This window comes from Mastigoproctus giganteus, chromosome 9 (assembly GCF_048544385.1).
Source record: "Mastigoproctus giganteus isolate SK-2022 chromosome 9, ASM4854438v1, whole genome shotgun sequence".
In the NCBI taxonomy this organism is placed as follows: Eukaryota; Metazoa; Arthropoda; class Arachnida; order Uropygi; family Thelyphonidae; genus Mastigoproctus; species Mastigoproctus giganteus.
Genome location: NC_143583.1, coordinates 77,722,371 through 77,739,404, shown reverse-complemented (window position 1 = coordinate 77,739,404; position 17,034 = coordinate 77,722,371). Strand labels below are relative to the sequence as shown.

Below are 17,034 nucleotides of genomic sequence, written 5' to 3'. Positions count from 1 at the left end.
GAGTTTCCGAGAAAAAAACTGTGCTAACTTCACCGGAGACCAACTAACTCAGGTACATTGTGAAAGAAGCCCATAGAAATTACTCACGTGATTGACGCGGTATTCGAAACTGAAATAGGTGTGGAGGAGGAAGGCGATTCAGCCCACTGTGCTACACGTGATGGTATGGCGCTAGCAACTCTTAGAATAACAGTGATGCCTGCCTGCCCTGATAGATTCCATTTTTTTTTTTTAATTTCTGAAAAATAAATTTTTTCTGCTTGTATATCGATGCAAGAACTTTTACTGATGGATTACAGTACGTATTTAAATGTTAGCATTAGCATTAGTAGAGGCATATGATGCAAGAAAGCAAGCTTATGCAGCATCAGCCAAAAAAAAAAAAAAAAAAAAAACACAGCCACTACTCCCATTTCACCCCTCCGTTCGTTCGAAATACCTGTCCAGCTGAGTCTTAAATTTGTTTAGGCTATCAACTACAACAAGTGATGGAAGTCTATTCCACAAATCAACTGCCCGCTGGCTAAAGGCAAATTTCCGCACATCTATCCGACATCTGTCTTTTCTCAATTTGAATTTATGCCCTCTCAGGTGATTATTCTGAGCAAGAGGAAGAATCCCATCGGCATTGAGCATGCTCAAGCCATTCAAAGCCTTATACACCTCTATCAGATCACCTCGCCAATGCCTAGTCTCCAGACTCTGTAATTTGCAAAACTTAAGCCTTTCTTCGTAAGAGCAACCCTTTGTTACATTCACTAATCTTGTTGCCCTTCTCTGTACTCGTTCCAGCAGCTCTACATCCTTCTTGAAATGAGGCCTCCAGACCTGTATACAGTACTCAAGGTGTTGCCTGACCAATGCCTTATACAAGGGAATAATCACATCCCTATCCCTGCTAGAAACATTCCTGTATATCATTGACAAGACACCATGAGCTACTCTTGCAGCTCGTCTGCACTGCTCAGAGAACTTCATATCTGCCTGCACAATTACCCCCAGGTCATTTTCATTCTCTACCACCCTCAATGTAGTACCACAGAGTTGATACGTTGCTCTGGGGTTGCTGTTTCCCATATGTAGTACTTTACATTTGTCAATGTTAAACTTCATTTGCCACCTCTCAGCCCATCTGCTCAACCTTTCCAGATCCTGTTGCAGCAGAATAGCATCAGTAGTGTCCTTAACAACCCTGCCAACCTTTGTATCGTCTGCAAACTTGGACATTAAGCTTGAATGTTAATAATAACAAGCTTGAATGTTAATAATAACAAGGACCCCGGAGTGAGAGAGTTCCTCGACCAATAACAGTAACGAGACATAACAACCATTCCACGCACCGGTAGCAATCGTAGGATGGGAAAAAACCACTAGAAGAAGAAGAAAGAGATATAAACAGCAAGCTGGGGGAGATAATGAGAACGTTCAGGACAATGATAACAAACAGCTGCCAACACCATCCGAAGGCAGCAGTCGAGAGACTGACCGTAGACCGGAAAGAAGGAGGAAGGGGTCTGACAGACCTCATCGAATAATAAAATAAATCGATTGAGAACCTGAAGGATTAGTTCCAGAAAACTACAGCGCCAATCTACTAGGCCACAAGAAAGACAGACAAGCGGCACACCCCACTCAACCTCAACGATGAGGCTCCACCCACCCAGACGGAAGAAAAGAATACAAAAAGATGGGCGAAGAATGCACACCATGGCAGTCACTACAATGACCTCCATGAATACTACATAGATAAGATGGCCTCCAACGCGTGGCTTAAGAAGTGTATTTAGTGTCTGACGGCACCAAGTGTTTCCCCATCTCCGCGTTGCTTTCATTTTAGGTGTGAGACAGTTCACTGCAAAGGCCAGAGATTAGATTTAAAAGTGTGTGGATATTGTACATGTGTAGTGTTGTGTATCGTTGTTCTTCTGGCCATTTAGCCGTCGTTGGTCCTCAGTGTCTTAAGAGCGGGAGGCTCTTCCCGAGATAGAAGGATTCATGCTTGCCATCCAAGACCAGGTAATCAACATCAAGAACTATAGAAATCCATCTCCAATGACCCCAGAGTGACAGACGACACATGTTAAAGATGCCACCTTCCCTCACGAAGCAATCTATCAAATCACTGCATGATGCAGAAGAACCTGAAGGATTACTTCCAGAAAAACACCAGAGTGATCACTCAGATGGAGTACACACACGTTTAATTTCTGCAGCAATAGTACAACCTTCTGGCGAGAAATGGATTTACTTACATTACGTTACAGAAAGTACGATTACTTCGCGAAGGTATAATGGTAGCGCTTTATCTTTCACAACGTTTAACTTGATTACTCTGTGTAACCAATAGCTCATGACTTCAAAACTACTTAAGTAAGAGTGCGTAGGTACTTAGGAAAGTAGAGTGAGAGAAAAACAGAGATCAAAGCACAATAGCTATTTCACTGACGGGTCCTTCATACTTGGCGCCACTGCTATTGGATTTTAAGTCGGAGGGAATTGTGGTGTGGTGGTATGGAACAGAAGAAAGGGTGTTTCCGATTGGCCATTTTTCCAGAAAGGGGGAGGGACGATTTATAAAATTGGTAATACTTTACTTCCAGTAGTCATCTTCAAGGACCTTAATTTCAAACTTGAGTTATATACACTTGGCTTGAACTATGTCCCAAATATTACTTGAAATGCAAGGCGAAACCTTCAGTTCAGTCCTTAATTCAATTTGACATTGTTAGTTGTGATTTGTCAACCTCGGTCTCTTTGATGGCAGTGATATATTCCCCCATATGGTCTTCCGTTATTCTGTCTATCAAACAGAACATGTGGCTTTTCATTTATCGGATTAAAACAGCTTTTCCCTCATTGAGTTTTTTGTTTTACTTCATTTACTGATGAAATAAAGAATTAAACCCTCTACTTCCACTTAAATGTGCTCTCCGCCCACTTCTCGCTGTGACGAGATACAGCGCCCTCTGTCACAAAACCTGCACATATTTCGTTACACTTTTTTCGAGAGCGACTTCATAAATGCCAACGAGGAGGATAGCAGCAATATTTATGTCACCTGGGCAAGATATATTTACCGCACCTAACCACAAGCACGGACGACAATGCCACAGTCCCGAAGAGATCTCAATGGGGACTTCAGATATCCACAAGGGCTTTCCAGTACGATTAATATAGGTCGTTTGTCAAGCGCTGGTAATGAGATACTGCGCTACTAAAGGAACACGTAATAAGATGATTTTTCCGACCGATATAAAATTTGCTAAGATGTTATTGTCGTACATCTTCCTGGAAAGGCTCGCTTGTGACACCCGTCAACGTTACGGAAAGGTTACAGCTATTGATTTAGTTCCGCTTACCTCCAGGCTTAGTAGCTCTCTCCATGTAATTCAAGAAGATTTATTGGCGCTAAATTGTTTACTCTGACTTAATTTGAACAATTACAGGTACGATGGATAGCCACGCGATCCCTCTGAGTGTGAATATGCTCTAGTGGACTGTTTAGGACGAGAAATAAGAAATGACAATTCGCTCGATTGGATCTCTTTAATGTATCATCCTGTTATTAACTGTGATGATCTTGATTAGAGTGGGTTTCTTCAGCGCGTTTTGAAATTCGAATTTAATGTCTGCCCTAAAAATTGTTGCCAGTTGCTGGACTTGTGGTTGGTATGCAGGCATTTATCAGATGATCAGAGAAACTATGTAATAGATTCTTGCTTTAGCGTGAAAGTAATTGAAACCTAAGCTGGTGGGAGTTAGTTGAATAGATATGATGGATATGCTAATTCTATATCGAAATCCTTTGGCTATTCCCCTAAATCGAAAAATCAAAAAACGTTATACTCATGGATGCTCAGAAAACTAAACTTCTTTCATAATTTTTTCAGTGTAGCACAATGGTTATAATCACCCAGGAACTTTTATGGGCTTTTGTCATTCCGTAGCTGAATTAGTGGGTCTCAGGCGTAGATAGCAAGGTTTCCCCTTCCAAGTTGGGTTTCTCAACTGGCACACCAACCAAATCGACCAAAGGATACAGGCCATTAATGGACATATAAGTTAATTCTTGGGTGGCCCTAATTTGGCAGGTCTTTTGTTTTCTTTTTGGACCTTTTTCTTAGAGAAGATTAAATATGGATCACGGGTATTGGGGGAACTTACATATACTGGATATCAGGAAGAATAACCAGCAGTGAAAGCTCAATTCTGAAGATAATACACCAGGACTTTTTGGCATTATACAAACATCATTTGTTATTTTAAAATACAACTTAATATTTTAGAAATAATTATGTTCTCTTTATGTACGTCGTCTTATCTTATTTCTGTTTTATCATAATTGTATCAATTCTGACATCTATTACTAATCTTTTCGTTCCTTTTCCAGCAGGGTGTGCGATTTGACCCCGAACTTCCACAGACCATCCGTCTAGAGTTTGCCAAAAGTAACACAAAGGTCAGCAAACCGAAACAACAGTCACCTCCAGCTGCAGCAACTCACCCAACACTTCTTCACCCTCTTACAGGACGTAAGTAATTTTCTATTAAACTTGGCAAACTTAGTTCATTTTAAAAACCCCTTATTTTCCCTTAAAAGCCTCGCTAAAACTTAAAATTATCTAAACATTTCTCTGTTTAGATAATTTTAAGTTTCCTTTTAACAACTTAAATTATTTTCGTGTGAACACCGCCACATTAGATGACAAATCGAATGATGAATGTAATGTAGGCCTCAGCCTTTGAGATCAATAACTGGATTTTTCTTTTATGTCCACAAGCACGCGGTTAATGTACTATCATTTCGTTATCATTTTGTACCATTAGGTCTTTTCAAGAGTTGAAAAAGATTTTGCTCAAATTAAAGATTTAGTGTGGACTCAAATTAATTCTCTTTTGACATGGAAAGATTCACGTTCGTGGCAAAGTTATTAACGTTCAACGGCACCGTACAACAACGAAGTAGAGAAATGTAATCCCGATGAGTGCATTCAGAAAAGTTTAAATTATTAATCAACTTCGATGGAATTACACTTAACACCACCTTACTGTTATATACGTCTAATGATGTCATGGCGTCAATGGTGTTATCCGCCAATTTTCATGACCGCATAAAGAAAAACTTATTCTTTTCAATGATGTTATTATACTTTGGTTTTTTTGGAAGACCAAGATGTTCTCGTGAAGAGGAAAATTCTTTAATAATAGCCTGGTAATTTTTAAAAAGTGATTTGTCTTTATAATTTGTTATTATACTCCCTATTGTTTGATGATATATGTTTAGAATTTTTCAAAGCACTTAGATTGATATATCTAACTTATATGAGCTATTTTTTTCTTCATTCCAGAAGAGTAAACTAACCTAATTCTGATTTATTTAATAACATCGCAAACGTTCACTAATAATTAAAAAAACTATTGGAAAATACTTTGAGGAAATTTAGCTTTTTGTACGTTCCAGATAGTAAACGGAGCTAGCTAGTATGGGTGGTCATTTTGAAGTCTACTGCGAAGATAAAAACCCAAAGGAATATATTTCGGAATACGAACTGGCTAGTGAATCATTTTGATTTATTTCTTTATCTTTCCGTTTAAACTTGCAACCGTGACATGGGTCGTTTCTCTTCTATAGATCATTTACTTCAGGGGGAGTGTAAATTATGGTGCTCAGGACGCTTGTTTATCCCCGATAAGACCTGAATACTTTACTTGCATGGACTATACCAATAACTGAGTGATGTGCAAAAATTCATCACTATAAATTTCTATCGTTTGTTTGAAAGTTTTCCATCATTCTCTAGGTTCACTCCTGTGATTTACAAAAAAGGTCTTTTATTGTATTCTTTTTCTCGCCTTTGAGAGCATAATATATTATTTTAAAACTTTTTATTTAAAATAATTAGTTTAGTAGTATCGAGGACTCGTATTTAATTGCATAGACTGCGAGGATACACTATCATACCAAAATGTTAGACGGACAGCCCGATATCAAAGGGCTTCCTGCCGAACCTTAGTGAAGTACCATTGCCATTTAGTAATGAAAGAAAATGCGCTTACCTGCAAGTAGAACTGTGTAACTTTGTTATCATCATTAAGGCTTTACTAGGGACTTTACAAGAGGGACGAGAGGCATGACAAGTCCTATTTCACCCTATCAAACATGATCCACTCTTGATCCACAAGAAGCTGTGGATCAAGAGCGCATCAGGTTTTCTGTCCAGGACCCTAGGGACGATACTAGTCCTCGCAGTATCCTTGATGGATCTTTCATTTCTTGGGTGTATAACTGACCTCAATGTATGTATCAAGAAACCCATGCCTACGCATACAGAATGGGGATTATTAAGAGATGATTTGTATTAGTAGTGGCAAAAGATTCAAGGAAGCAAACTGATACATCATCAGCCAATAAAAATACTACCCACACATCTATACAACTCTTCTGATAATTTTTCTAATTCTTTCTTAAATTTATTCAAACTATCCACCTCCATAACACCAGATGGAAGTTCGTTCCAACAATCAGTTATTCTTGACCGAAAGAAAATTTTCGCACATCTATCCAGCAACCATCTATTTTCAGTTTGTGTGTTGTCCAAAAAAAAAGAGTAAGAATGCCAACAACGTTTTGTTTACTCTATTCATTTAAAGCTTGTCATACCATATCAGGCCTTTCCAGACGCTGGAATTTTCAGAACTGAAGTATTTTTGGGTAAGAATAGCCTATTTTGCTCCTTCATAATCTTGTTGCTTTCTTCTGCACCCGTTTCATCAGCTCCACATCCCTCCTGAAATTAGGATTCAAGATGAGACATAACCACTGCCTTATACAATGAAAATACCATCTCCTTGTTCCCGCTGACAAAATTCTTGTATATCATTGACAAAACCCTAAGAACTGTCCTGGTAGCTTGTCTGCACTGCTCATATATGTGGCATCCTCCTTAGTTTCAACAGTCCCCGAATAATAATACATCCCATTACGTAGAAGATCATAAGAAAAGATGCACCAGAGAACAACAAAGATCCGAAACTCTTAAAGGTCGGATAAGGTTACCTGTATAAGCATACCTGTGTGCACATTGTAGAAGCAGTGACGAATACCCTCGATTTTTGAATTAAATTCTTATTCGTGATATTGAGAACTACAACATAATGAATTGTGCAAATCTGTAACCGAAGTATACGCCCCAGTTAGGATTAATTTACGTTTATATTAAATGCAATAGCGATCGCTAGACTTGTTATTGTAGAGTTCGAAATAACGCATTCCAAATAAGCACATATCGTCTGAAGTCCTCGTTCTGGATGGAAACATAACTTTGCAATTTAAGATATGAATATCAGCTATCTCTATTTGGAATTAATTAGAATCTACTGATAAATAGAATCAATGTTCTGTAAATTAATTAAGCCTAATTAATTAATTAAGCATCACACTTCAATGGAGGACATTGTTAACGTATATAAGTGTAATGGCCCTTCGTTGTTACAATGGACACGGGGAAACAGCGACCAATTAAACATGTCTCGTGCTAAAAGCATCTCTTGGTCATTTCGAGCCTATCGTACAAAAGCAAAGATTGATGCGCCACCTTTCGAGATAAACCGGTGATTACTTACATATGTTTCATCATCTCGTGTTTATTGGGCATGGTACAATTTTCCATTTATAGCGATGGCAAATGAGACTCGTTGTGAGATATCTAACGAATATATGAGAGATGGTGAGTAGTCCCACCTGCCACGTACAACCAGTTGGACGATAATGTTGGTGGCATGTGGTAGGGGCTGTAGTAAACGAAGCTTTTTTTCATAATCAAGGACCCTGTCAATTTTAATGTAATCTCCAAAGGACTACGTTTGTCCATAACTAACAAACTCGGAATAAAACTCTGTACTGGTTAAAATTGGTGTACAGCGTTTTCTTCCAATTTAATGGATTCTTGCGAGCCTTTAATAAAATCAACGTTTACTCATACATTTTGCAGTAAGCGCATCTGAAACTGATATATACGGAACCAATCCAAGAGAGAAATGTAGTTTACATAAAATTATGGAAATTGCGAGTCTGTGTGTGCATTCTGTCTAAGGTATTGATGAAGATTATTTTCTAACCCATTTCTATTTCCAAAACTAATTCTAAAAATTCACCATCAAATCTAACTTAGAAATACAACAAAGCAACCTAGGGAGGTTAAAAAAATACTTTATTTTCAGCCGAAACTTCATGCTGTCATGGATTATCTAAGTCTCATACAATCATATTTTTTTTGGAAATAAACAGGGTCTCTCCTCTCTTTTTTCCGTAGCCAAAATTTCATCTTTCTCTGTTCAAACTCTTCTTGTGTTATGGGATCGATCGTAGGTTCATCACAACTACAAAGGAACATACAATTTTCGTCAGTAGAACTGTTTCTTGGAAGTTCAATTTTTCTTCTAGCTCTCTCTCTCATTTGCAGTAAAGTATATACCATTTTAAATCAGTAGTGCCCTCTTTTGTCATTTTCTAGATCGTTACCGGAATGACTTGTGTTGTATTTGCAAACACAGAAGATGCCAGCAGTTATTAGAGAGATTGTTCTGTGATGTTGTTATAGAACAACACATTAAGGGGGGGAAAAGGAAAAGAAGGAACAAGAAGAAATAGAGAGAGTGAGAGTCTCTGATAATCATTATCTTCCTATCTTTCTTTCTTGCGAGTTATTTTTCTTCGTTCCATCAGAGATATTTATGATGAAAACTGTAGACAACCGAAGTTAGACGATGTTTAAAATTATATATTGCACGTGTAATCTTAAATATGTTTAACATAAAAATCCCATACGCTCTAAGGGATGTTTCCAACTTGCGATTTCGAAAAATGCTGCTACCTGCTAGCTTAATCTATTCTGTGAAGATCTGATTTCAAAAGTAGCAGATGATCTTCCATGGTTCCATGATCTTCCAAGTAAAAAGCCTCGTCTGTAAAGGTGGTAGTTGTATCCATTGGCATCTCCAAGCAACAGTACACAACTGATAAATATATAAGTAGGATGAGTGAAAGTTTCTGAGAGTGCTATTGATGTTTTATCGTTAAGGTGACAAGGTGACTTTCGGGATGAAAAACCGTACAACTTTACCAACAAACTCGGCCACGGTATGAAAAGAACTCATAAATATTCTCCTGTCCTTACCAAAAGACATGCATTTATTAGTTTAACGTATTTGATACAACTCTACAAAGATATGTTCGTCAATATAGTTTTCAACATTTCTTTTAGTTTGTCCACAGTGGTAGGGTTACCTACATAAACTATTCTTGAGCGCACCACATAAAATCCAGAAAAAATCCATATTAAGCACCAATTAAGTGACGTACTACTCCACAGATACTACTGCTGGCATAAATGAAACAGCTTTCTGAGCGTGTCAAAAAATATCTTCCTACATATCCGATAAAACCACCTAACATTAAAAAATAAATATCCAATGGTTTGCCACGAATGCTACATAGTTGCTCTCAGTTTTTAAAAATGAGTGGATCGACTATTCGCTTACACAAAAAAGGAAGCTTTAGTGCCATCTGGGTTCTCCCGTCACCGCTGCATGTTCCACCATTCGCTGGTACCCTCAAGCATCTTCAAGAAATGTGTACTGGAAAACACCCTTCTTCTCTGAAACTTGCCCTACGCTTTAACGGACACTTCGATAATGACATAAGTTGTAAAGTGCGTTAAGTAAACACTAATTTACTTAAGGTTAGACTAACTAGAACCTCATCCTAGGGATTAATGTAATATTAATTATGTAAGACAAAAGAATTCTTATTTATAACCATAAAATACAATGTTTCGATGACAGTTATTAATAAAGAATTTCTTTGGTGCGAAATTAATATTACATTCATCCCTACCATGAAACGCTAATTAACCGTTGCGCTTAATAAATTAGAATGTGTATAGGGCGTCAGTAATTAAAGTTCATATACTCCGAAGCAACTGCACAGAAAACTAATAGGCGAAAACCGTTCGTATTTGGTAGACACATTATGGAAACTATACAGACGAGAATTATGCAAAAGGGAAAATGATTTCAAAAGGTCATTCACATGCAGTACACGCCATATTGCCAGTTCTTCTCATGTCTTGTGTAAATTCGTTGTAAACGCGTTTCTTGGTTTCAGCATGCTGTTGACCATAAGTCAACACTTCAAATACAGTAAACCCCCGCTTTAATGGACCTAATTTGACTACGATAATAGCGGACAGTTTCCGTTGCACAGGCTTTTCGTTTATACTGGACTACGTGACGAAACTGCCTCATTCTGATGGTATTTACCATCAGTTAAATGTTTTCAATTAGTACAAAGTACTGAGGACCCAGGAGTTTCCTCACCATCATCTTCCATCAGTCTGCCGAATGTGTCGGACATTTTGAAAACAGTATCCGGGGGTCATCCGAAACTCGACCACTGCACTGTGTATCTTCCATAAAGGTAAAAGGTAAACTGCAGCCACTATCAACCCACTGCAGGATGGAAGCTTCCTTAAACAGTAGTTCGATCCCTTAAACAGTAGTTCGAGTCAGCTCCTACAGAAACACATACTCTACTTCAAGATCTACGTTAGATGCTTATGGTGCAGTTGCCTTTTTTCAGTGAAGTATCAGTGAGGTGCCCATGTAAGCTACTTATCGATGCAGAAGTTTCACAAACTGTTTAGCTATCAGAGAACTTCAAGAAGAGCACCAAAACGCATGAAGACAGATTAGCTAGGAAAATAAATGAAATAATATGCATATTTAAAAAACAAAATGAAGGAATCAAATACAAAGTTTGAGTCCAATTATCAGTCGATACAATTTAAAAAGTTTGTGTTATAACGATGACTATAATAAGATGCTAATTTACTGTTAACTTGTAAGAATGAAAGTAACTGTAAAAAAAGGCCATTTTATAAAAATTCAAGTTAATATAAACGCGAGTAAAAGATTCTCGTGGGTAGCACAGTTAGCACGATCGCCATCCTCCTCACCCTGGACGGAAAAGACCTGAGTTCCAATCCTGTCGATGACGGGAAGTGTTTTTGTGGACCTTTTTTCACATCGTGGCTGAGTTAGCCGGTCTCAGGAGAGAGTAGCATGGGTTTGTCTGCCCGAAACTCCGGTTTTTCATCTAGCAAACTCCAAATCGATTTTAATAACATTATTTTAAAAATAATATCGGAAAATCTATTTGCTCTTATGAATCTTAAAAAGGAGTTCGTGGGGAACTATTCTCAAACTTCTTTTTTGTTTTCTTTTTAATTTTAACCATAAAAAAGCCCAATTTGCTATTGTGGAATGTATTATAATGCTCATTACGATAAAAATTAACAACACCTGTAATAAATTAATTTAAATAACATAATTAAACAAGAAATAATAACAGACCGTTAAGATTCCGACTTAACACGCTAATAGCAAACATTAGTCTTAATGTCAGTCGAGGTCACAGGAAAGAATATTATGCGATAAAAGAATATTCAGAGGCCATTCTGGTCGCATAACACAACGCATCAACGTTGTGGTGTGTTTATGTGTGTGTGTGAAACAGAGAGGGATACCTGTATGGTTCAAAGGCGAGTGCCTTTCCTGCACGCGTAGGTGGAAGTGTAATTTGTGAGCAAGTCGCTAGCTGACATGCAACGAGAGAGAGAGAATCTAGTGAGGGGTATTACGTAGCTTGTAACTGTAATCCTTTATTTAGCTCTTCCTCGAATGAGCTAGAAGATTAGACGCACTAATATGAAAGGCATGTATATTAAATTCAGTAGGAGGCCACAGTAAATTACTTGGACTTACATGTATTTTTGTCAGGTTGAATATCAGCCAAGAATTTTGCCTATTTGTCTTTCTGGAACCTTTTTTTTTTTAATGTTATTTGTAAAATAACATAGGGAAACCACTTACAGGTGATAGAGGATATCTTCAAGTTTTTATTCACCCACTGGAAAATGTGCTCGCTGAAGCAGATGATAGAATAATAGAAAAACTGTAACCATTTTGGAATTGACCAATAAAATTCCATCTTCCTGGTTTTGTCGTCGATCGACAGCTTCTGTCAGGCTGTATTATTTCATTCTCACACAGCACGTTGCACACTGTTGATCTCGGCATGTTAAGCTCACAGCTGGCATATCGTATAGATTTTCCTGAGCTTTGCGTAAAACTTCTACGAACCAACTTCACTGCGCCCTCTCCGACTTTTGTTCAGCCACCATCTCGGCCGGTATGATTGCGCAAACGGCGTCCTTTATGAATGTTCCATACTATTGCAGAACTATAAGTATACTCGGTGGCTTCTTTTTAAATCGTGTTCGAAATTTACGCGTAATATTGATGGCAGACTGCAGCTCATTGAACCACAGTACTCGCTGTGCCTTTTTGGGAGTAATAAATTCGTCCATGATTAGTTTTGCGATTATTCTGCCATCTACTGCAGCGCGCACATTTTCCGATTAGTGAATAAAAACTTGAAGATATTCTCTATCACATAAAGTGCTTTCAGATTTGTGTCACCTACTCTATTCACACAATAACGTTTTAATTTTGAAAAACAGATTTGTGGATATCCTACATGTAATTCTCAGAAAGAAATGTTTAAAAGCACTTTTTTCATATAAAAAATAAATTTTCTGTTTATGCTCCGAGACGAACATATAATAAGGTCAGAGGAGTTCGTAAGATAGAAATAATATAAGTATAACACCGTATTTGGTAGTCACGTAGTCTTGAAACACGGTCACTTAATTTCGCATACTTTGTACTTCCCCCCCCCCCCTCCTTCATGGCTACAAGCCAGGAGTTTACATAAATGATTAGGAATCAGTAGGATTAAAATACTATTTTGGTAAAGCGTCCTTACCCAAGATCGTATTACATTAACTGGGATCCACGCAGCGAGAAATCTTATAGTATGGCCCGAGTCATATAATAAGTTTCGGTATAATAAGATTTAGATTCCAATTAGAATATCCAACAACAGGGATTATCGAACGTGACATCGGTCCCCAGACGAGATTTCAGATCGGTATATGAAAAGCAGATATTGTTCGGAGAGTAATCCCATCCTGGTACAACCCTCTGTGGAAGTAAATATCCAATTTTTTCCTACAAAACATCAGGGATGTCAAGAATAACTAGATGGCTACTTGATTTACTTTCCTGCGCAGAGTACGACTTCGTAATTCTGATTGAAACGTGGCTCAGAGATGAAATGGAAATTGCTACCTTCACCTGAAGTCTTGGTTATCGCATGCTGGCTGCTTATAGAATTGGGAGACGAGGTGGCGGTGTAGCAATCTGTCAAAGGAGCTCGCATCCCCTAATTAAGGCATCCACTTACCCAGGAGGAGACATAGAAGCAGTTCTGGGGATCTACCGATTTGCTCGCTTGCAATCTCTGTGTGTGCCGTTTATTTCCCTCCATCGGTTTCTGAGAATAATCCCCAATGTCCTCATAATGTCTTCAATCTGACAGCATGGCTGTCATGCACGATCAATCATCATCGAAAGCTCTTCATCCTAGGAGATTTTTACCTTCCACTGCCAGCCTTAAAGAAGGTCCTAGACACACTTTCATTGAACATGTCGGAAATGGGCATTGGTCTTATTCATGTTGCTCCTTCATATGTCAATGCCACCCTTCAGCGCATCTTCTCAAACTGTTCAGTAAAGGAAACCCTGACCATAACCGAGAACTTCCTCCTGTCTGATCATGATCCAATCGCTGCCATAATATCATTGCAGACACCTATGGATGAACGTACACCAATACAAGCTACAAACACTGTCAGGAGAGTATGCCATCCAAAAAACATCAACATGGGAAAAGTTACTACTCTTTTCCAACTTTACCTATGGAATATACTGGCAAAGCTTAACATCACTGAGGCTGCCTACTGGCTTTCGAGATGGACGGAATTCATTGCGAGGTGTTCAATGTCCAAAACATGCATCTTTAGTTCCCACTCAAAGCCGTGGTGGAATGACCTCCTGACTAAGGCCTTTAGGGAAAAACAGGCAGCCCGTGCCTCCTACAAGAAGTCGCCTTCACAAGACTCATATGCCAAATTTGCCAAATCAAGGATGGATTTGCAGAAGAGTAAACAATCAGCTATTGATAATTTCATGAATGGCTAACTATTCAGGGGGAAACGTGTGTGGTCCACAAGTCATACTTGCACCCCCCTGTCTTTAGATGACTAGGAATGGTGTGAGCATGTGCTACGTTTTAAGAGAGAACACTCTATGTTCTTGGAACTAAGAGCTTAACGTTTCTTCACCTACTAGTAATATTGAAATTTCTGAAGAACAGCTGATAAAAATAATAAATTCACTGCCTGACAAGTCCACCACAGGAATTTATCATCAGCAGAGATGATATCAGCAGATATCATCTCTGCTGATATCATCTTTATGATCAGCAGAGAGCTCACCCACCTCTACAACAAAGTATTGAAACATGCATAGGTGCCGTCAAGCTAGTTGTACAGAGTCGTGGCAGTTCCGAAGAAGCCTCATGCGAAAACATCGGCTAACTTCAGGTCAATATCAATTGCCTCTCCCTTCCTGAAATGCCTCGAGAAGTGCATCTATAATGATGTAGCACTCGCAATCTTTTCGCATAGGACCGAACCTACCAATTATACCATGCCTAATAGATCTACTGTAAACTGCCTACAATCCTTATCACAAAAAATACTTCACGCCTGGAATGACATCGAAGATCTTCACACCATTTTTCTGGACATGAAATCTGCTTTCGACTCAGTCCAAATCACACCCCTTCTCGCCTTACTTGAAAGATTGTACGGGATATCCGGAAATATAATCGAGATCCTCAATAATCTGCTATCTAGGAGAATGCTTCACTCCACAGATAATGACATTACAGTCTGTAAAAGCGTGGAGGTAGGGATCCCACAAGGTTGTTCTCTCTCTCTCTCTCTCTCTCTCTCTCTCTCTCTCTCTCTCTCTCAGCCTTGCCATTTTCAGCAATATTCGTTTCTTTTATGGATCAAGTTACAGCGTTACTATCGTATGCTGATGATATTTTGTGTTACTTTCCATGCAAACACCTTGTTGGTGATTCACAAGCAAGACAAACCTCCTCTGAAACTGTAAACAGCTACCTGAATACATTCTGTAAGTATGCCAAATTTTTTGGCCTGTCAGTTAATCCAGAGAAGTCAAGCTATCTCATTTTACTCTAAGTCGAATAACTTCTGCTGATACTGCATCTTCTCTACTTCCGGAATTGGCAGTCAATGTTCTGACTCCCACAGAGAATGTCAAATTCCTTGGAATAATCCTTGATGCGAAACTCAACTATAAACAACAAATCCAAGCTCAATATTCCAAAGCCTTGAAAGCCTTCTGGGGTATGAAAATAGATCTGTGGAAAACTCAAAATAAACAAATAATGAGAAATGCCTCGCAACTTACTTCAGTAGTGTGCTCTCCTATGCCGTGAGAGTTTGGTCGGCCGCACCATCCACCAGCCTCAGGAAACTATGTGGCCTCAAATTCTGGGTGTTGAAATGGGGCCAATTTCTGGTCTCACCAGATCTACACGTCATCGCTGCTCCAATAACTTACCGGCTTGAGTTGGTCTGAAGAATTGTTTAACCCTAAAGCTTGGAACCGTGATTCTCCAGATGTAATGAGTTCAGAGATGATCCCATCCACCATCTTGGCAGCAAAGACAAGCCTAAGTTATCTAAATTCTTAGTTTTATTAAGTTTAATTTTTTCGTTTGATATTCTCAAGAGATATATCGCATTATATTAAGCGAAATATGTATTAATATTTATATTTTATAATTTGCTTTTGATAAAAAATTATTCTAGTCTTAAATCTTGTAAATTATTTTTTTAAAAAAGTACGAAGTTATTTTCATATCATTATGTTAGCGAGCTGATTTAGATGCCTATAAATTAATTTATGTAAATTTAAATTTCTTGGGGAATTCGTTATTTTAATGAATCAATCGTGAACTTTTCTAAAATACAAGATCTGTTCATACTTTCTTCCTCTGAATAACATGAATAGTCAAAATAATTCTTCGTGCATTATCATCTCTGCTCTCTCTCTCTCGTTTTCTCTCCTTCCCCCCTTGGTTCTGAAGCCGGTGTTTCGTCCCAACAGTAAGCAGATATGTTGTCACGAATGTCAATATACCGTTGTCAAAAGGGACGTTGTCTTTAACATCACTTTCCGCTGCCAACACGCTAACGCACGAAACTGTCGTCTAAATTGGAAAATGTCCCCCCTGAGTCTTCAATGACAGGCCTAACTTATGATTAATGGGGGGAAGAAACAGATGGTTTCATTCCCGCCAAATGTCAAGATCTGCATGAAGAATTTTGAAAATAGCTTATTTATTACCGTATTTTAGTTTTGTATGTTTATTCCAGTTGCAAAACCCAAATGCGCATAACCAGAATGCCATTTGGAAATTTTTCAGTTCTGATGGCATTTTCTCGAAGAATGAGCTAAAATATGCAGATAGAAAACAAATTCTAAGATTATTTTAACTTAATCAAGTATTTTGAATAAAATGGTCGTAAATTTTTGCATTTTCTTAAGAAGAACGAATTCTAAAGAACCGAAAGAACTTTTCCCTCATCCTTTTGATAAAACAATGTTGACTGCAATATTTGGTTAAAATAAAACCAATAATTACGCATATTCATGATTTCAACTGATACTTATAATACGATGGATGGTACTGCTGGTACTCTTTAATTTAAAAGAAATGTTTGTCATAAGTATAAAATATCTGGAATAGTTTTAACAGGAGCATGGGCATACGAGGTTTATCCTTCGGTTTTTTTATGTACCATTTCGTGAACAGCAGAAACTATTTTTAGATAGTTTTATTAATGGTCTCTTTAATCCAAAATATCATAGCACTTAGTGAAGATAATTAAGCCCGTTAAAATTATTGAAGCGTTTTCATTTAATTGGATTCCACAGATGATGAGCGGAACTTGTTATGCTCAACTTCTG

The 17,034-nt window shown here is 38.1% G+C and overlaps 1 protein-coding gene across 3 annotated transcripts in view; it reads left to right on the top strand.

Annotated features, from left to right (window-relative positions):
- LOC150080474 (protein couch potato-like) overlaps window positions 1-17,034 on the top strand; it is a 365,119-nt gene that overhangs the window by 297,011 nt on the left and 51,074 nt on the right. For 2 of the 3 annotated variants that reach the window (XM_090381013.1, XM_090381011.1), the window contains exon 5: window positions 4,391-4,532. In XM_090381013.1, coding sequence (XP_090237139.1) covers window positions 4,391-4,532 — 142 coding nt within the window. The remainder of the gene's footprint in view (window positions 1-4,390; window positions 4,533-17,034) is intronic. The other variant, XM_090381012.1, reaches the window with a different exon arrangement.